Source organism: Balaenoptera borealis (genome assembly GCF_965194805.1).
Source record: "Balaenoptera borealis genome assembly, chromosome: 2".
Taxonomy (NCBI): Eukaryota; Metazoa; Chordata; class Mammalia; order Artiodactyla; family Balaenopteridae; genus Balaenoptera; species Balaenoptera borealis.
The window spans coordinates 12,319,794-12,341,487 of NC_138867.1; the positions used below are offsets into that span (position 1 = coordinate 12,319,794).

The window sequence follows — 21,694 nt, forward strand, 5'->3', positions numbered from 1 at the left end:
GACAAATTTCTTCTGAAATGCACTAAAAGGAATATACACAACAGTCATATCAAGCATAACATGAAAACACAGAGGCACCTGGTCACTGAAATGAGAGGCTAAAATGTTTCCAAAGTAAATCATTCATGCGAAATTTTCATGGTCTATGACAGAGGTTGAAAGGGGAGGATGATAAGTCAACATTCAAGAAGAAAAACGATTATGATTCCCTTATGTATAAGAAAAATGCATTCTTAACTCCAAGTGGCTTCTGAGAACCATTTATCAAAATCCATTTCAGGTTAATTAAGGTGAAAGCGTGTTACCTTGTCAGAATGATCTGGAAGGAAGTGTAGCCAGCAATGAATGAAGCCAACTTGGTCAGGCTCTGCTTTCCCGATCCACCCACCCCGACCAAGAGGGCATTTCCCCGGGGAGTACGAATGACACGTGAGATCTAGAATATGGAACAGAAAAAGCATGTATCATTTAATGTGCAAATATTCCACTTTTTTCCTATTTATTCAACACAGGCATACCTAGGAGATATTGCAGGTTCAGTTCCATACCATCATAATAAAACAAATATTGCAATAAAGCAAGTTTTTGGTTTCCCAGTACACATAAAGTTATGTTTACACTATACTATTAATTTTGCAATAGCATTATGTCTAAAAAAACAATGTACATACCTTAATTGAAAAATACCTTATTGATAAAAAGTGCTAACCATCATCTGAGCCTTCAGTGAGTGATAATCTTTTTTCTGGTAGAGGGTTTGAAGTATTGTGAGAATTACCAAAACATGACACAGCGAAACAAAGTGAGCAAATGTTGGGAAAATGGCACCAATAGACTTGCTTGACACAGGGTAGCCACAAACCTTCAATTTGTAAAAAATTGCATATTTGCTAAGTGCATTAAAGCAAAGGGCAAGAAAATACGGTATGCCTGTATAAGCATTTTGGGAGCTGTACATGTCTTAGGATCAGAATAGAAAGATATACTGGTTGGACTAATGAAGGCATTTCTGAAATATAACAATGTTTAAGAAGTATTGGACAGGGTGGGGAGCGGGGCATGTGCCTTTAGGAAACTAGGATAGGAGGAGACCAGTAGAGAAAAGTCATCAGACAGCCCAGACTCTGGCTTGCTCTGGGTTTTCAAGGAGAGAAATAAAGGGGACTTTGAGGTTTCCTTTTAGTTTGCCAATCTACTTCAGCAGGATAGGAAAAAGAACAGAAATTTCAAAACAGTGTGTATCCTTGGAATACAGAACACACGGTTAATTAGAGTATCCTCCGCATTTGAAAACTAACATAGTTTAAATAGAAGGCAAGAAAATTTCCAAAATATGGCACAGATGATGGAATTTAAAAAGAGGAAAATAAGCATAAACACTCTCCTTATTATTTGGCAAAGACAGTGATACCTAAGGTATCTACTAAGTGATTATGGGTAGACCAGAAGTCTACTCTATGCCAGTCAGTAGCCCCAGACCATTCCAAGTCATATTTGTGGTAAAAGTCCATGATTCTTTGACTTTATTTGTATTTGATAAACTACTTTCACCATCAGGTCTCCAACCCCACCTAAAGGGGATTCACTGTAGAATTCTCTTGGATGCATTTTTCACCTTATATGATGACTGTCTTTCCCTCCTAACTGCAGTTTGAGCCTGCAGTTTTGCTGTAATGCCAGCTTTTCTCTAAACTAATGATAGAAAGCTATATGGGGGCTGAGAAGGGATCACTTCTCTGTTGCTGGCGGAAGCCTTCTGGCACAACCTGGGCTCTGCATTCTGACAAGGTTTGATTAAACATCCTTTTTCAGGATTCCCTCCACTGGCAGGGGCTATACCCTATTCCTATTGGGACTACCATTGCTTTCGGATTATATCCCCAAATTTAGTGTGAGCCCTTGGAAACGGAGACCATTTTTTTGTTGTGGCCCTAAGAACCTGGTCCACCAATCCTGGTAAGATTGGTAGGTGATACGCTCTGCTCTTCCAGCCTCCTACTCATCCTTTCCATGTGATGCTCTCCTAAGTTGCTGTAGGCAGGGGAGGAGTGGTACTGGCAAGAATTCTTAGGATTTTGCCAGTGTCTATTCATATTCTTTCCCTGGTGTTACTTCAAGAGGCATAGATAGATAAGACAGGTAAGAAGCTACTGCAGGCCATCCTAGAATCGTCTGTGTTGTTTCTTGGTTAACTTTTTCAAAATATATAACTTTTTCATAACCATTTCCTTTAGTTGATGCTGGTGATTATATTAGTGTTTTAAATAATTGTTGTTAATCAAGTATAAGGAACTTTCATCCTAACACCTTTTTCTGCAACTGGGCTTAGGTCTTAAACTAAAATTTTCCATTCCCAGTTTCTAGCACATGAGAAACCCTTAAAATATATTTGACAAATGATCATATACAAACAAACAGAAGACTTTAAAAGCAGACTCAAAAAAACTCATCATCTAGTTAAAAACAGAAACTATAAGAGAAAACACAGTCAAGTGAGAACTTCAAATGGGACTATCTTGTCCTATTATCTATAGATTGTAACATAGAGATACTCATTTTTTAATTTCTTTAGCAAATATTTTAAAATTTAATAATGCCCAACCTGCCTTACAGGTGCTCACATCCTGAGAGACCTATTAATAGAAACATGCAATAATGCCCCATGGTGAATGCTGGGGTGGATAGGAATGATGGCAACTGGAGGAAAGAATGCAAAGGAAACAACACTGCTTGTGGAGGCGAGTCTTAGGTGTGGAGCTGGAATTTGATCTAGATCTTGAACGATAACTAGAAGTTTATGATGCAAAGAAAATGGCACACTGGGCAGGCAGTGGGCTCAATTTTAAGAAGACGGAATGGGATGTACAAAGTCTCAGAATCAGCAAAAGGCCTGAGGTGTCCTCATAGGGATGGGAACTTCAGTACCAGGTATGGAAATATCGGGAAATAAGGTGCAAAGTGTTGTTTAGGGCCATACTGGGGACTTGGTTAAATTCTAAACCTATTTATCAAGCATCACAAGTGTGCCTGTCTCAGCAATACTCCATCCTGTGAATATGAAGGGGAATAAAGTGGTTGCCTGCCCTCACAGAGCTTACAGTCTGGCAGAGAAGACAAATAGAAACAGATGAGTTCTATACAACACAACACCTGCTGGGAATGCAGCATTGATGAGGTGCTCTGGAATCAGGATGTGTTTAAGCACAAGCAGTTGATTTTTCTGGATTACACCCTAAGCAGAGCACCACCCACAAGGGGTAGAGTGGTAGGCAACGACTAGATCATGAAAAACAATACACACCATGATTTGAACTTTAACCAAAGAGGCAAAAGAGATATCGCAGAGATATTCTTGGTTTTAAAAGAAAATTGTTATTTTGATTAAGAAAGGAACTAAGAAACACACTTGGTTTCAGATCACATCCTGTTTTGCTGCAGTTTTCATCTTCAATCCTGTCTCTTGGCTTCTATCATGTCTTATAACTAGGTCACATATTTCAAGGCTCACACCCACATGACAGAGTTTGGATGTAACCGTACACAGAAAGCAAGAGGATAGAAGAGAGGGTTGGCCTAGAAAGCAGTGAGGAATGTAGCATTTTAGCTCAGAAACTCCAATCACGGATTCTTTGGCCAATCCCAGAGCAGGCACACTAGAGGCTGAGAGTGAGGGAAAACACAGTCAAGGGCCTGTACTGAGGCACACATGCCTTGAATGTCACACCCAAAGTGAAGAAATGCATCATCTGTGCTGCAAAACCCAGAAAAAAAGACAGCTCTAGGGAACATCCTCAAGCACAAGACTAACATAAATAACCTCATTTCAATGTAAGCTGTTATGGAATCCCAAGCCAATCAGATTTTGTCTCCATAGACACCTAGTCATGAAGTTGCCTTCGATATTATTTATTTAGAAAATGTTATTCTTTTTGTCTTCTTCCTTTTAATCATTAAATATGATAGTATCTCCATTCTTCCTTTTGACTTTTAGTCAACTATAAATTAGGAGCTAATTTCAAAATGTTATTTATATTTGGCTTTGGAAGAACATTTGCGCTCATAATTCAGTAGATATCTCAGATTCTGAGAATTCAGTTTCCAAGCTAAGTGTCCTCATGCTGGGGACATCCAACCCCAGAACACACTCTCTGTTCTCCTCCTTCTCCCTGACTTAGTCCGGCCTCCTCAATTTTCAGAGGCAGAGTTGACTAAGTAACCTCTAAAACCCTCTCCAGTTCTAAGATTTTGTAATTATTAGAGGTGACAACTTGTGATTATGAGGTTGTTCCTCATGGTTAAGCCTAAGTAATGGGAGACAGACTCAAACTGTCTTCTTTCTAATTAAAAGGATGTAGTCTGAAAAAATAATTGACATCAATAAAGTGAGAATATCAACGACGAATTTTAAATGGCATTATCTCCCACCATCAATAAATTAGGTCATGTACGTTATCAAGTAAATAATATATTTTACTTCTAACCTTTGAGGGTCAATCATTACAGTGATTGGAAATTGTAACGACTCATATGACAAAGTAGAAAGGCAACTGTACTTTCCTGGTGGATTTCATTGTAACAGAATTTTCATCCCAGCTCAAAATCAACTGTTTATGCACTATTTTTAATTATTATTTCTAATTGTGGTAAAATACACACAACATAAAGTTTACCATTAACCATTTTTAAGGGTATAGTCCAGTGTCATTAAGTACATCCACATTGTTGTGCAACCATCACCACCATCCATCTCCAGGACTCTTCATCTTGCAAAAATAAAACTGTACCATTAAACGCTCCTCATTCACCTCCCCTCAGCCCCCAGCAACCACCATTCTTTCTGTCTCTACGAATTGACTACTCTAGGGACCTCATATAAGTGGAATCATACAGTATTTGTGGTTTTGTGACTGGTTTATTTCACTTAGCATAATGTCCTCAAAACTAATGCCCTATTTTTTATAGTTATCCTTTGCATTATGCAAAATATAAGCAGACTTTGTGCCTGTGCCTTGAACTCAGATGTCAACCACATTCATTCTATGTAGTGAAAACACTGAGCTGGAAGCAGTATAGCAACAGTGAATAAAATTATCTTATCACACATCTGAAGTACACCTGCTCTGATTTTAAACCTATAGGTGTGACATGTTGCATTCAGTTCAGAAATTAAATTGGAATATAGCATTGGGTTTATTTTTAAACTGAATTTTCTCCTAGAAGAAGAAAATGAAAGAGGAGGGAAAAAATTCTGGTGTAAAGGCAAGTGTCTGTCATTTTGGGGGGTGCTACCGGGCGTGGCCACTGACCTTGACTAAGTGGACCATCGCATCTGCAAAGAACACCAAATCCATGCCAGCGCCACGGATGCTCTCGTTATAGAGCTGCAGGAACATATTCAAACGCTCCTTCAGTTGATCAAAAGATTCAACCGGCTCATAAATTTTGGGCATCTCAGCATCAGCCTCCTCAGACGTTTCACCTGGGGTTGGGGAAGAAAAATCAATTAAGTTTCTTCAAATCACTGGACATTACCACTTCCTTCAACCTAAATTAATACACTCATAGCTCTACAATTTAGCACTGAATAATACTGATTTTTACCCAAATGTCAGAGTATGTATTTTTAGAAAAGAAAAGAAAGCAAACAATAGTAAAAGCATTAGCATGTTTGTGATCATATGCAGTCTTAATTCTCAAATGTCTAGAAAAGGTCAATTTCAAATACTGTCATATACATTGAATTTAATTTGAATCCATAATAGACCATTGGCATTTCAAGGATCTTCCCAGAGATACTCGCTAATGAAGATTGAAAAAGTAGGGATTTAATGTCAAAATCAGCAAGAGAAATCAAAAATTAAATTATTTTTTAATGAGAATAAAAAGAAAAAGGTCACTGCATTTGCTTAGGAAAATTTTATGAGTCAGAAATTTTAAGTTAGTGGTGAGAATAGAAGTGAATTTGGGGGAATGGAGGTGAAGGGTTGAGAGAAAATAGAAAAAATGATTTCCTAAATAAATAAACATTGAGTTATCTCACTGGGAAAAGTATTAAAATCACTAAACTTTTTTAAAAATTAGAAACACATAACATACCAGTTTAATACTTTTCCAACTTTGACTATAAAGCATAATGCCAAAGAAAAAGCTAAATTGGGCATATATAAATTCACTATCAGTTAACATTAGTTGAATATACTGATACAGTAACAACTTAGAAATTCACTGGGTACTAGAAGAGTGAGTGGATCTTCCAAATCTAATAGTACATAATTACTTTCAATTGACCCTGTCCTAATATAAAGTATATTAACCTTTTTGTGACAAAGCAAGGAAATTGATTTAACATAATTATTAGGATTGGTCCATTTGCAAGGCTCCCACTAATTGAATTTCAATAGTCACTTCCTTATTTCATAAATGCTCATTTCAAGCTTTGACAAACAAAGTGCTTTGAAGTCACAAAATGTTCTGTGCTTCCCTCTAGACTCATTCACCCCGCCCCCAACCAAACTCCCCACCTCCAACCCCCGCTCCACAATGCTGCAGTTGCGCTTTGCTCCTTGAAAACCGTAATCTACTTACTTATCCTTCTGAATTAGAGGAAATAAAATACATAAATTCTAATTACCTTGTAAATGCTCTTACCTTTACATGATTTTTGGATGTGTGTGACCTGAGTGAAAATAAACTGTATCAGCTTCTTTTTGTGGAAGGATCAGTCCAACTGCATAGCCAGCAATAAACCTCCTTTTGCAATTGTCACTCAGAAACTTAACAGATCACATACATCCTTATCTAATCTAGTAAGGGGCTGCCTGGTCATTTTCAATCATTTAGAAGATATAAATAGCATGTGTTTAAACATGCCTTTTTGAATATGAAAATTAACTTAAAATTCCTCCTCAGTATTAGAAGAGGTTTCTAAAGGAAAGAAAAATATTCCACTTAAGCTCAGTTATTTCTGAAGGAAAAAAATAATTGGAGCCCTACCTCTTTTCATAAGAAAAGTAATATATCTCAATTTTTTATGGAACCATAACCACAAAATCTTCCCTCAACATCACCCACCCCTTTCTAATCGTATTCAATGGCCCTCTCAGAGGATGTGAGGTTTTTCTTTTTATTTTCAGCACCTGGAATACTCGAGTAATAATTATCATAGTTTTGCTATGTTTCATCTGGCAGTGAGTACAGGCCACGGACTGCCCAAGCCATCCACAGATAACATTTCACTTATCCCCCACAGTGCCCCTTGACTCATATATTAATATTTCCATTTTTATAAATGAGGAGAATGAGGTTTGAGAAAGTTCAGAGACTTGCCCAGGTAATGTGTGGGAGATCCCTTCCTTAAATCTACCTCTGTGTGACAGCTGTAAGCCTTTAGCACTGTCTTCTGCCATAGTATGCCTCCCAAATCTACCTTAATATCCGAGACTGATGTGCATTAAAATGATTAATCTTTGAACTCCATGAGCACACATTTATCTACTCATTCTGTATTTATTGAGCACCTAATATGTCCCAGGCTTGTCTCAGTAAAGTTTACTAAACAGAAATTCAACATCCCTGAACTGAACTTCTGTCTTCAGATATCCCTTTGGGGAATTTCAAATTCTGCTTCAATAGTTTACCTGTAGCTTCAGGTGCATCCCTCAAGAAATCCACAAAATAAGTGTCAATTCCGCAATTCACCAAGAGTTTTTTCTCTTCACCAAACTCCTCCTCCACCAAGTTTACTAAAGTCATATCAAACCAGGTCACATCATCAGACACCGTGAAACGATCGGCTATAACACGTTTACACTCATGCTTCCACAGCCTTAACAGTTCCTGTCAAAAGCATCATTAAAATGTGTTATTAATTCCCATTATGCCAGAGATGGGAATTCAAGTGGACGATATCATAGGGCAGCATCCTTCCTGATTTAAGATGCTACATTTTAAAAAGTTAAGATTAACACTACTGGTTTCCTTTTAACATGAACAACAGGTTTGGGAGCACATCAGAAACAAAATCCTAGACTAATGGTTTTCATTTGGTGTGTTAGCACCAAAAAAGGACATTTGGGGGTTGTCAAAATGACGTGGGAGACGTTACTGCTATCTGTACAAGGGATACAAGGATATAAAACATGTTTTGCACAGTCTTAGTATACAACAAATTGTCTATGAATATAACTGTCCTATTAAAAAATAAATAAAATAAAATAAGTTAAAATATACCTAACTTCATTTCAAGTTGGTCTCATTCAAGTATAGTAAATAGAGAGTAGTGTATATTCATTTTCAGCCTTTAAATTAAAACAAAAGCATTCCTAGACAAAATACTAAATCACTCTGAACAACCAACAAACTAATACTCTACATAAAAGTCTTATGTTTGTGATCAATTAGTCTGTTTGGATAAGACACCTACATTCATGTGGCCAGAGCATAATATAAAAAGTTGCATAAAAACAACTCTCATGTATGCAACTGAGATAATTACGAAGATATATTTACTTAACACAGTGTGAAGGAAATTTATGGCAAAACTCTGGATTATCTGCATAAAGCAATCACCTAGTCTAGATAATCCAGGACCCAAAATTAACTGGAAGTTGAGAGAATTAATTGCTCAATATATCTGTTCCTATAGCAAGGATAACAAATGTTTGTCTAAGCTAATTATTTAATACAAAACACTGGTGGAAATTTCTTACCTTGGTAATGTTTTGCAAGTTAGAGGCTTTTAAGCCATTATATTACTAATGATCAAATGTTCTTTGGTTGCCAGAAAATAAAATTTTAGTAAAATATATTTAATGATTCACTTACGACAAAGTTCATGACAAACCAATTGCTGGACCTGTTTATGCTGATTTAAAATAAGCACCAAAAAATGGCTACTCAAAAAGTAATTTTGGAAGACTGCATTCCACAACACTATTAATTTGTCAATAACTCTGAGGGAAAAAAATCAAGTTAACATGTTCACTGCTGTTAAAATGACTCCCAATTCTCTGTAACAAGGAGAGTGAGTTTTCCCCAAAATGTCCTCTTGCAGTCAGTCAGTGTGGTTACCTACTTTGTGAGCATCTGAGGCAAAGCTGGGTTTTTTTTAACAGTCCACATTTGATGTGCCTAGTGACAGTTTGGTTGATATCTCAACTTTTTCGGTGCGTTTAAGTGGAGAAGTCCCCTAAAACCTATTTGCTTAACTACAACCTCGGTTCCAGAAAAGGATGGAAAAACAGGCTGATGTTGCCTTAGCCTTATGCTTTGGCAAAAAAAGGCATACTGCATTTTTACATACTACATACTTTACAGTTTTACATATTACATACATACTGCATTTTACATACTAGAATTCCCTTTTAGTTCGAAGAGAATTCTTATAATGCTAGGAACTGTTTTATTCGAGTGTATGTACAAATGCCCATTTTTCTGTCAAATGAACTTTCTACTCTTCTGTCTCTTTTCAGTTTTACCAATATATGTATTTCTTTTAGTACATCAAGTTATATGGAAAAGAAAGATCATGGATGATTAATAACAAAATGGTTTTATTCTTCAATTTTGAAAGTTTAATTATAAAGATAATTACTTTTTAAAGTTAAAATGTCAGGTTTATAATATGAAGTTTATAATATGAATAATAGGAAGACTTATATAATAAGATCAACAGGGATTCTTTCCATTATTTAGTATAAGAAAATAATGATGAAAAAACAAAATCAATTTTTCCATTTACTCTATTCATTAGAAAATAATTGTATATATTTCCTTAAACATAAACCAAATTTAATTGGAATTTTTTTAGTTAATTTATTTATTTATATATTTTTTATTTTTGGCTGCATTGGGTCTTCGTTGCTGCACGCGGGCTTTCTCTAGTTGTGGTGAGCGGGGGCTACTCTTTGCTGTGGTGCGCGGGTTTCTCACTGCGGTGGCTTCTCTTGAGGAGCACGGGCTCTAGGCGCGCGGCGTTCAGTAGTTGCAGCACACAGGCTCAGTAGTTGTGTCTCATGGGCTCTAGAGCGCAGGCTCAGTAGTTGTGGCGCACGGGCTTAGTTGCTCCGCGGCATGTGGGATCTTCCCGGACCAGGGCTCGAACCCATGTCCCCTGCATTGGCAGGTGGATTCTTAACCACTGTGCCACCAGGGAAGTCCTAATTGGAATTTTTAAAGAAAAAAATTTTGGCATACGTTTCCCTTATTTATGTTCGTGAAAAGCAGCAAAGAAAAAAATATCCATGCTAAAACACCCCAAAATATTTTCATGATGCCACTAAAATTTGCATTACTAAGAATATTTAGAGTTTATAATAAATAACAAAGCTACTTGTTTTACTCTCTTATGTATCACTTACATCTGGTTCCTTGATAACCTCTGAAGTAGTGTTCAACATTCCCTGCCAGATCCTAGAGAGATCTCGAAGGTTAAAAATATAATGGAATTTTGCAGGGGTAGGGCGCATTTTAATCTTAGTCATCTGCCATAGTCGGCGTGTCAGGGGAACCAGTTTCGTCACTGAATCTCTCACTTCTTCTGAGAAGCCCCTTTGGGTACAGTAGTATCCTATCCCAATCACACCTGAAAGGGGAAAAAAGTCATAACATTTTGACTGACAGTTCAAATCACCTAAGTGAAAATGAAAAACATTATAATGCAGAGTACAAATATAATTAAACATTTTAATAGTTAACCACATATTAAAGAAATTTCTATTAATTAATGTTCTTTGGGGTTTTTTTAAACCTACAAAGTAGGTATAGGTTCAAGCAAGTTAGCATTCAAATACTGAAAAGTTGACTAAGAAATACTATTGAAAACTCTAGCTGAACTGATTCAGTATTATTAAATGCGTAACAATGATGAATATATAAAGTTGTCTTAGAAAAAGATTTAAAAAAGGGAGCTTTCATGAATCCTCTAAGATTTCTCCATTCTTTTGTTGCCTTTCCATGCATTATAAAATATTTTCATTTACTTTACAGGTAAAATTTTCCAGGCAAAGAAGAATAATCAAAAGCGATACTAGTCATTCCTTCTAGTCCATTTTACTTCTCCCAAGTTTAGATAATTCCCATGTCATTTGGTTTCCAAACCTTTGCCCACTGCTGTGATTGAAGGCAGATACTGCCGTACTCCACTACCCTAGGGCACTAAGAAGACATTCTAGTCTGCCAGAAATTAATCAGGGTAATCCTAGTTAGTTTTTTCTCAGTTGCAATTTCAGAAATGGTAAATTAGTACCTAACACGAATGCATGCGTAACTTTTTACTTTTTCTGAAAAGAGTGATTCCATAATCAGTTTCTAAACTCATTTTCATTTCTCAGTTAAATAATTATGGTTATCGATTGCGCTAGTGTTTCTTGGGTGAATTTATTTCTGAAACACTGCATATGTAATCAATCAGTAATTTATTACAACCCTATAAATTAGTCTGAGGATCGGACTCTGGCTAATCTCCACTCTGTGCAATATTATTTCTTTGGCCAAAATCATTATATGGGTTGGTTAGGTATCAGCTACATAAACTTTTGGTATGGCATTATATCAATGCAGACCTCAAATATGTGTACCCACGAGGAAAGCATCTCATCGTGTCTAAGACCATTTAATGTTTAACCTCCTGGCTGAAGAAGCTAGCGACAGTTTCTTAAAGAAATACATAGGCAGAAAAAATCTACTTAGCACCTAACTTAGTACACACATAATAAAGTAAATCTTTATATAAACAAAATACACTGCTTGAGAGTGATGAAGCTCGTAGACTAAGAAACCACCCAACGCTCTTTCTGTGTTGACCTCTAGGTGGATATATTCTCACTGGAACCCAAGCAGGGATTCTTCCCTCCCAGGCCCCACTGACGTTCACTTTACCAAAGATCTTGTCCACAGAAGCATCAGAGGGCAACGTGCAGTTAAATATAGAGAACTGCCTCTTGAGCCTTTGGGGTATATCATTGCGTCCGCCCCCAGGATGGGTCATAGCTGCTAAAAACTGTATGTCCACAACGCTGGTGAACTCCCCAGGCTTCTCTAGGTTATAAAATCCATTCTGGTCCATCAGCTGTCGTACTATCTCATTAGTAACCTAAGAAAGACAACTTTCAGAATTAAAATGTCATTCCTTTATATCCCAGGACCTAACTCTTTGAGTGTTTCCAAATAATGGACCTTATTGGAATTTAGGAATTGCAAGTTGAAAAAGTAAAAAATATTTACTCATCAAAAAATAAATCAATGAGGAATTAGGCAAATAAAGTGCACAATAGGATCGATATACCTGGTCTCCCCACTCATTGATTATTGGCATATTCACATCATCAATAAAAACAGTCATCTTCTTTCCTGCTGGAGGGCCATATGTTGTGCCCATGCGTTTATCCACATAGCTCTCTATTGTCTTCTGTTAAACAGAAAAGTCAACAGAAACATCTGTGAAAATATCCCCTAAGACATGGTTAATTATTTTAAAAATCCAGGAACCTTTGAAATGATAAAAATTACTCAGAAAAACCCCCAAATGTCCCTTAATTCTGGAAAGCAGGGCATGAGGTACCTAACTTTTCTTGCATAACGTTTATAACCTTTGAAAATCTGGTTTAATTTAGGAGTAAAGAAAATTCTGATCAATGTAAATCTTGAATGGGATGAGACTCTTCTGTTTATTTCTACAGATTTAGTTTTGTCTTATTGTGCCTATGTTGGTGACAATATAATATAACCCTAACCCCCATTATTCAAAGGTCCAGCCCTCCTCAAAGTTTCCTTATAATCATAGACAAAGCTAAACAGGGCTACTGTCCAAGAGGCTTCTCAGGTCTTGCTCTGAGCTCCACGGGTTGCCATAACCTGAAGACTGTTCTCTCTTTGTTGAGAAATCTGCCAACTGGCTTCTGTAGCCTGACACAATCTGCTCTGGGCAGATGCAATCACACTGAATCACTTCTCTTCCCCTTCACAAAGTGGAGAACAGCTCCCCCTCTTTTCTATCCAATACATTCTGAGCTTAGGTGGTACAGGAGGAAACTGCCCTGTGCTCTATAAAAAAATGTCCTAGCAATGTGGAAAGGAATACTAAAACTGACAGAAGGGGTGTTGGAAGGAGTAAGGGGGACATGAGGGAAGAACCCCAGACTATTGACTACAGTATTAACATTTCCATGGTCATAGAGTGTAGTTTGGAAATCAGTCAGTTGTTCAGAATGTATGTACTAAGCAGAGCCAGCACTGCAAAGAAAACAGAAGGGGCTCACACTTCTCATGCTCCAGAAACTCAGTCTTAAAGACCTCATTTTATTCCCACTGATTCACGATTTAAGTCATGTTAAAGATAATGTATAAATATAAGAGAAGGTGGAGGTGTATGGAGATAAAATGCATTCTTATCCTATCCAAAAAAGAGGTTCCTTATATCATGATGAAGAGCAAACCTGTTAAAATGACATTAATAATCCTTCAGGGTACAACCATGAAAAAAGGCCAAGATATAAACAAAAATCTATACATCTGTCCTTGAAAATTTCCCCAGTTTGGTAATTTCAAATTGTAACTTTCTGTCATCATTTTAACGAACAATAGCAAAAGATGTGAACATTTTTCACCATTTTAAAATAGAAAGATATATAAACGTATCACACAAATTTCCCATGACAACAGTACAATGGCAAGAAGAATTTCATATTGCCCTGACATAAAAAGAAAACTGTTTAAAGTAATGTACTAGGCTAAATTTAGCTCTCCTCAATGAATTTAAATGGATAAAGCAATTAATAATCTCTTGACAACTCCCTATGGCAAACTAGAGCCTTCCAGATATTCCCTCGTCCGTTAATGAGAATTCATAGGCACATGAAGATTTTATGTCTTGGGGGGCCTTCTAAGAGCTGAAAGCCATAGGTGGAACAGATGAAATAATATGGAGTAATAGCTATATACCTGCACTTTCTTCCCCTTCATTATGACCCTAATTTCTTTGAAATAGCAGGAAATTACTAGAAGGAATTCATTTTAATATATAAAATTATTACTTTTCTATATATATAAAATTAAAAAGCTAAGTTGATAGAAACAAAAACAAAGGAGGGAGAAAAATTAAATAGCTTGTGAACCTAGAAGCTGAGACTTCTTCCTGTGTTTAGAACTGCTGCCCATTAAATAGTTGCCAAATGAACTGGGGAGTTTGATAAGATCTCCCGAAAGCCCGAAACACAGTAACTTCATGTTCTACTCCATCATAGATCTATGTGTTTGGGAATATTTAGGAAAGCCGTATACTTGGACTAGTGTCTCCAACTGGACTTCCCCACTTAGATTATCCATGGCATCACAAAATCAACATATCCAAACGCAGACGTCTCTGCCTCATCACAAAATCTGCACCCACCCCAGGTGCTCATCTCAGGGATTAGCACCAACTACCTAAGTCTCAACCAAACATTTTCACATCCAACATCGATAAGTTCTACTGCAATTTAAATACTGCTTTTTAATGTACCTCATCCTCTCTGAAAAATGATATGCCCTTGATCAGTTATTTGTCTTTCTCATATGGATTAAGGTCACAACCTTTTAAATTGCCCTCCCTGCCTCCAGTCAGGCCTGGAAACTTCTTTATAAGTCATATACAATGTCTATATTGTGTGATTTACAATTTTGTCTAGACTCTTCTGTCTCCCCAAAGAAATCAGTTTAAAGAATAATTTATCATCTTTGTAGTATTCTGCCACCCACTTTCTCCCTGGTCTCCTTGATCTACTGTCCCACCTCATCCATCTTTTTGGTGATATAAACCATAGTCCGGTTAATAAAACCAAATAGGTATATTCATTGATTCGATTATTGTCTGTCTCTCCCACTAGAATGCAAGGGAGGCAGGGACCTTGTTTATCTTGTTCATCACTGCCTCCTCAGTGTCTAGAAAGGTGTCTGGTACAATATATTTATCAGTAAATATTTGATACATAGATCAATAAAGACAAGAAACTTGGGAGTCATCTTTAACTTTTTTTCTCTCTCTCCTATCCCTCTCCTCCAACAATATCCACTCAACCAAAAACGAGTCCTGTCTGGTCTGCTTCTCAACCACAATTTGAATGCATCCTTGTGCCCCTTCCATATCTTGGTCCAGGTCAAGCTCTCTCTGGAGGAATTACTGTAACCGCCTCCTCTCAGGTCTCTCTGAGCACAGCCCTCTCTCTTCCACCTGCAGCCAGGATGAACTTGCTGAGTGCTGACGCAGCCCTGCTCAGTATTCCAGCGCTTCCTCATCAGTGACCTACAAGGAACACCAGAATGCTCCCTGCTCACCCTTCAGTCTCATTTCTAAACATTCCTTTTCAGGCTCTTGGTTCCGGCCCATCTCGGTCTTCATTCATTCATCGTCAGTTAACAATAAAACAATAACATGGTGCTCCTCTCAGACTGATTTACAGTGTTCATTGAGAGATCCTTATTTACATATTCCTAAAGTAGCCATTTCTGAGCCAAAAAATCTCTCAGCATTAGTATCACCCAAACACAATTTGTGAAATATTGACTTAGATGAATGATCTTCCATAAAAGTCACTTCCCTCAACCCAGCTTATTGGTAAAGAGTTGAAATCTCTAGCAAGGGCCTGGACTAAGGGCAGTTTATGCTGTTCTCTGAGAATAGACGATGACTTGACTCTGAAATAGGAGAAAGGTAGTCAGCATGACATCATCTGAAGCAATCTATGGCACCTAAACAAGTTTCTGACCTCATTGTCTGTCTAGCTCACACATACATGGGATACTAGAGTGAACCCCAGTTGTGACAGTGACATTTTAACACATAAAAAACAGATGGTTAGTCATCCAGATAGACTTAGGAATGGGGCTGAGGAAAGCCATTCTACGTTGCTCTTCTCCATTCCAAATGAAAAGCTCTAAAACTAGGGCAATTCAATTTTCTGAATTAGTTTCTTAATAGACAATTCAGCCTCTGTAATCCCTAAAATATTAACATTATATAAATATTAAATTCCCCCAAGTAATGGTCAACTCTTTCATTACATTTATTCCTGTAATTCCCTAACAAAATGAATCCCCTCCTCCTCTGGGCTCCAGGGTACTTAGATTACTCCATAAGTAGCACTTATCATATCAGCTATACTTGATTGTGCACATGTCTGTTTCCCCAGCCAGGGGAAGGAACATGTACAGTTGAGGAGGTTGTGCACTGCCCAGTTCTTGGGTTCACTATTCACATTATTGTCTCTGTGAATGGGACATAGCACAAAATCTGCGTAAACTGCAATGGCCTTATGCAATAGCTCTGACTGGGTTTAAAGTCAGAAAAAAAGGGGTTAAACTGCTACTTCCCCCACTTATTAGCTTTATGACTTATAAGTCATTTTAAACCACATAAGTCACTGAACCACAGCTCAGAAGTGGGAATGTATATAGAGATACATAAATCATGTATATGTATGTGTGTGTATACACACAACAGAATATTATCCATAAATGATATAATACATGTGAAGGCACTTAGTGAACTTAATACATTATAAAAATGAAAGATATTTTTTATTACTATAGGTATCTCTACATATCAGCACTTAAATCATTTTTCATACATATTACATCCAATCAAATTGAAATATAAAATATACTTAAGTGTAGGCTTCCATGTATCTGCTATTTAGCTAAAAGATAAAAATGGAGAGCTTATGCTTTCTATTAAGAAATCTACTGTCTAAAGAATATCTTTCCATTTTATTGTAACTCATCAAAACCAAATGAAAACAGGCTTCTATTAGTAAAGTTTAAAATTCTCAATAGCATATTATAAAAAGTAAAATTATATCAAAATTAACATGAAAATATAATATTACGTAACTAAAAGCTAAAAATAAAACAAATGCACTGTGATAAATCAGCCATTTGAATATTAATGGGAATAAAGAAAAGCCGTTGGAAGGATCAGATGGGTGAACTAGAAAAGCACAGCGGAAGACGTGGGAACTTGGTTTCTCACCCAGGTTCTGCCACCAACTAACTATCTGGGAACTCAAATGAGTACTTCAATCTTCCTCAACCTGAGTGTGTTAATATTAACAGTGAAACCTGACATTTTTAGAGAGCTTTTTACCATAAAAAAACACTTTCATGTATTATATCTTCAGAGTCTCCTCTGGAAACTGGTCTTCAGACTATACTCTGAAGCATAGAAAGGATTTTCTTCAATCACAAGGGCCCCTACAGGAAGCAAGAAGGAGGTTGGAAGGGATTTCAGGAGGCCAGCTCCAACTCCATCAAAGCAAATCCCTTGTTACCTGTTTGATAGATTAGTCTTCTACATAAGATTTCATTAGGAAAAGTGGTTCTGAGTCTAGGAAAAAATGTGGAATTTCCTTCCAAGCTCTCAGTTGTCATTTTTAAAAAACAAAACCTATTGCTACACAAGCATTTGTAAGACGGTTGTTGCATTCAAAATACTTCGAGATTATTTTTAGAACAGAGAAATCTTTTCAGAAATTCTCTTAAGAAATTTTCTTTTTCGTCTTATTTTCTGTATTGTTTACATTTTTAAAGGTATGTGTGAATTACTTTCAAGAATAAAAAAATTAAAACTATATTTGTTTTGAAAAAAAAATCATCTCTCTTAAAAGACTGACTGAAATTTCCTCAGCCAAAAAGAGGGTGACCATATAATTTTGGTCCAAACTTCATACTTTGGGTAGTAACAAGGATGCTATTCATTATTCACCTGAGACAACAGAAGTTAACTGGACAGTCCCAGGCAAAGAGGGACATAGAGTCTGTCCTCCTGCTGATAAAAGATGTGAAAGTGACACCATGGTAAAAACAAAGGAAGTTCAGATGAAAACAACCTGTCAAGTAACAGACGTGTGTCCTTGACACATGTGCCATCATGGCAACACGGGAGGGATGGACGGTATCTATTTTCTCATCTACAATTTCAATTTGGTTTGGATCCAAATAAATGGGATACACAGAGACAAATGCTCAGCTCCGTCAGCCCTTGTTTAGCATGAACGGCTGAAAATTATAGTGAGAAAGTTAATTACAGCAGTTTGGTTAATTGAAAGTTTTCTAAAACTAATGAGTCTAGCTTAATTGAAAGCCCTGATGCTTAGCAGTCAAAACAGGCACTAAACAGACCAGATGATCCTGTGATGCTTCTGAACAGAAAAAGAAATAGTGAAGTGTTGAGACCACCTTCTTACTGAAGGATAGGAAGGATTTGCGTTAAACATCAATAGTTGTGAATCAGATAATGGAACCCTAAAGAATACAGATGTTTATGTTTTGAAAACCTGTTTTTTTTCTTCTTCTTCTAATTTATTATACTTCGATACGGTACTGCTTCTAGAAATTTATTACATGGTTTATGAATTTGTATATTAATAAACAGGATGTTTTCTAGATTACGTGTGCCTTTTTCTAGGAAATTAATAAGTATTTCATGCTATAGAGACATAAAGCACAGGTCTTTACCACCTGAGAGGGGTAAATATCACCAAGAGTTACTAGCAAAAATATGTGACAACTCCTTGCCATATACTAAAGAATTTGGCTAGCCTTTGTCCCTGGTTCCTAGGAGGGAGCCTTTAAACCCTTGGAATTTCCCACATAATAAGAACGTCTTTGTTATTCATTGTGGGCCCCTCAGACCACTCATGCCAGAAAGACCAAACTATGATTAGAGTGTTAGGGCTTTAAACCATGTGATACCAGCTGACTTCCCAGGGGGAAGGGGTTTGGAGACTGACTTCAATCACATGGCCAACCAATCATGCCTAAGTAATAAAACTTCAGTAAAAACTCTGGACATTGAGGCTCAGGTGAGCTTCCTGGTTGCTGATATACACAGATGTGCCGGGAGAGTAATACATCCTGAGGACAAAGAAGGTTCACATTCGGGACACTCCCAGACCTTGCCCTATGCATCTTCTTTTGGCTGATCCCAATTCATATCTTTTATAATAAAACCATAATCATAAGCATAGCATTTTCCTAAATTCTGTGAGTCATTCTGGTGAATTATCAAAACTGACAGGGTCATAGAAACCTTTCAGTTTGCAGCCAGTTGTTCAAAAGTGTTGGTAGCCTGGGAACCCCTGAGCTTCTGGCTGGTTCTGAAGTGACAGAAGTTTTGTAGGGACTGAGCTCTTCACCTGTGAAGTCTGCACTAACTCCAGGTAGTTGCTGTCAGAATTGCACTGCAGCCCTAAAGATTTAATCCACTCCCAAGAAATGTGAAGAGCTAGATAGCTACCCTACATAATGAAAAAAAAACTCACACTTTGACTTAATGCTTAACAATCTGCATCCACAAGTAAGGTTATATTATAACCTTTAAAGAGATGTTCTCCAAAAGTAAAACAAAGTTTTAAAAATATAAAATAGTATCAAGGGAATGTGTATAATGTTAGCATCTTGCCAGCCTAGGATAATCTAGTGTGCAGTTCCCCAAACACAAAAATACCACTGCTGAGTCACTGCAATTTGGGGTTCACCTTCGATCCAGACCTTCCCAACACAACAGTATGTAAATGATATTCATTAATGATAGAAGGCTAGCCAGTTTTGGAAATTCCATCTCTAACAGAGGAGCATAATGTTTTGACAGTCTTATTTAGAAACTTAATCAATGGTCTTAGTTTTTTGGCACTCTGTAGTCACCAATTACATTAAGTGATTAAAAAGTCATGATTTAGCCTTGTTCTCAAGAATTTTCATTGCTCTTTGATATTTTCATTCCAACAACTAAAGAACAACAAAGTTAATCAAAAATGAAGTTCTTTGGATTTAAATTCCCCTAAAAATTTCCCTTCCATTTTCAATTTATTAATGTACCTTTTCCTAACTCTTTTTCATATGTATCTTTTCAAGTGTACCATTTCATACATTTCAATTTATAAAATGTATCTCTTATTAATGTTCTAATAAAGGTATCAGATTATTTGCAAACAATTAAAGCATGGATTGACATTTAAGATTTACTCTCTGGTTTCTTAAATAATTTAGGAATAGGAGAAAAAGAACCAGTTAGCCACTGCAAGCCCTGGCCAATCTTGGCAGTTCCATTGACAAAAGCAATGCAAACTTGAGAGTTGTTCTCTGTTCCTCCTCAATGATATCATAAGAAAAATCTTTAATGTGCTAAGATTCTAAGATTGTATTCCTTGCTGAAATTGATAATAGGAGCCATTGCGGAATGTTAAGTCAGTGAACAACAAGATAAATAGGAACCAGAGATTGGAAAAAGAATAGAAACTAGATTTGAAGAGGATCAGACTTGAAGCAAGACCAGCTTCAAGATTCTTTGATGCTAATACCCTGTTGCGGAATCATGAAGTAGATTATGTAGAGGTAGATGGGGGAAGGGAGAAAAAGGAAACAACATGAAAAGTATTTCCTCAGATATATTAGCAGCCCTTGACTCAAGAGAGAGACCATCATAGATGACTCCAGTGTGTCTGTCCTAATGACTAGAATAATAGTAACACCCACAGAAAAGCAGACAGTAGGGAGAAGGAGTAGTTTTAGGTGGGGAATAAATAATATTTCTTTCAATTTTGGATTTTGCATGTTCACAGGCTTTTCTACAGAGATATTCTAAACAGTGTTGAGGCTTTTAACACCATATATAATCTTTTTATTTCTCCATAATTTAAGATTATATGTTGTCATCTAACTAGGGGGAGATTCTATTGCAACAGAAAAATAGAGATAATGGAAGACGTATGTAGGGGATTTACTATGGTGGTGAAAGTGCACATGAAGTTCAGTGGGTACAGCAGAACAGCATGAGATTTGAGCCTCCAAAGCTTATCACAAACCTGGGCTGAACTAGAAGCACCAATGAGCCAGTACCTGAAACATCAGTGGGGTGGTTGCAGAAGAAAAGTTCAGACTCTTGATCATGTGGCTTTCAGGATCGTATTTTGACATAAATCCTTTGATTATGACCGTTTTGGCTGTTCCTTGTTCACCAATTAACAGCACAGCCTAAAACAGGAGTTGAGAAAGAAATCCAAGAAATACAATAAAATTATTGTCATGGGCTGAATTGTGTCCCCACAAAATTTATATGTGGAAGCCCTAACCCCCAGTACTGCAGAATGTGACTACGTTTGGAGACAGGGTCTTTAAAGGGATGATTACATTAAAAATGAGGCCGTTAAGGTGGGCTCTTGTTCAGTCTAACAGGCATCCTTACGAGAAGAGGAAATTTTGACACACAGAAAAACAAGGGACGCACACACAAAGACCATGGGAAGACACAGTGAGAAGACAGCCATCTGCAAGCCAAGGAGAGAGAGAGGGCTCCAAAAAAACTAAACCCGCCAACATCTTAACCTTGCATTTCAAGCCTCCAGACTGTACAGAAAGAAATGTTCATTGATTAAGCCACTGAGCCTGTGGTATTTTGTTATGGCAGCCATGGCAAAATAATACAATGATCAAAAGAGAAGGATTTCTCTTTAGAAAAACAAGTCAAAATTCACTTTCTCTCAATATATGAAAAATCATTACTTAATTATGAATTAAAGCTATTCAACTCTAATATTGTTACTGAGGAATAATAAAAGAACTATATTAATTTGGGTAATACTTTTATTTATTCTAAACAGCAACATAAAACATTCTAAAATAAATGCAAGATGCTTCATGTTTTCGTTTTTCTCTTTGTAACATC

At 36.9% G+C, this 21,694-nt stretch overlaps 1 protein-coding gene across 10 annotated transcripts in view; it reads right to left on the bottom strand.

The window, feature by feature from the left end:
- DNAH5 (dynein axonemal heavy chain 5) overlaps positions 1-21,694 on the bottom strand; it is a 323,695-nt gene that overhangs the window by 82,004 nt on the left and 219,997 nt on the right. For all 10 annotated transcript variants that reach the window (XM_082382596.1, XM_082382595.1, XM_082382592.1 and 7 more), the window contains 7 exons: positions 20,869-21,003; positions 12,284-12,406; positions 11,878-12,091; positions 10,359-10,582; positions 7,638-7,836; positions 5,307-5,479; positions 306-436 (listed from right to left, as the gene is read on the bottom strand). In XM_082382596.1, coding sequence (XP_082238722.1) covers positions 306-436; positions 5,307-5,479; positions 7,638-7,836; positions 10,359-10,582; positions 11,878-12,091; positions 12,284-12,406; positions 20,869-21,003 — 1,199 coding nt within the window. The remainder of the gene's footprint in view (positions 1-305; positions 437-5,306; positions 5,480-7,637; positions 7,837-10,358; positions 10,583-11,877; positions 12,092-12,283; positions 12,407-20,868; positions 21,004-21,694) is intronic.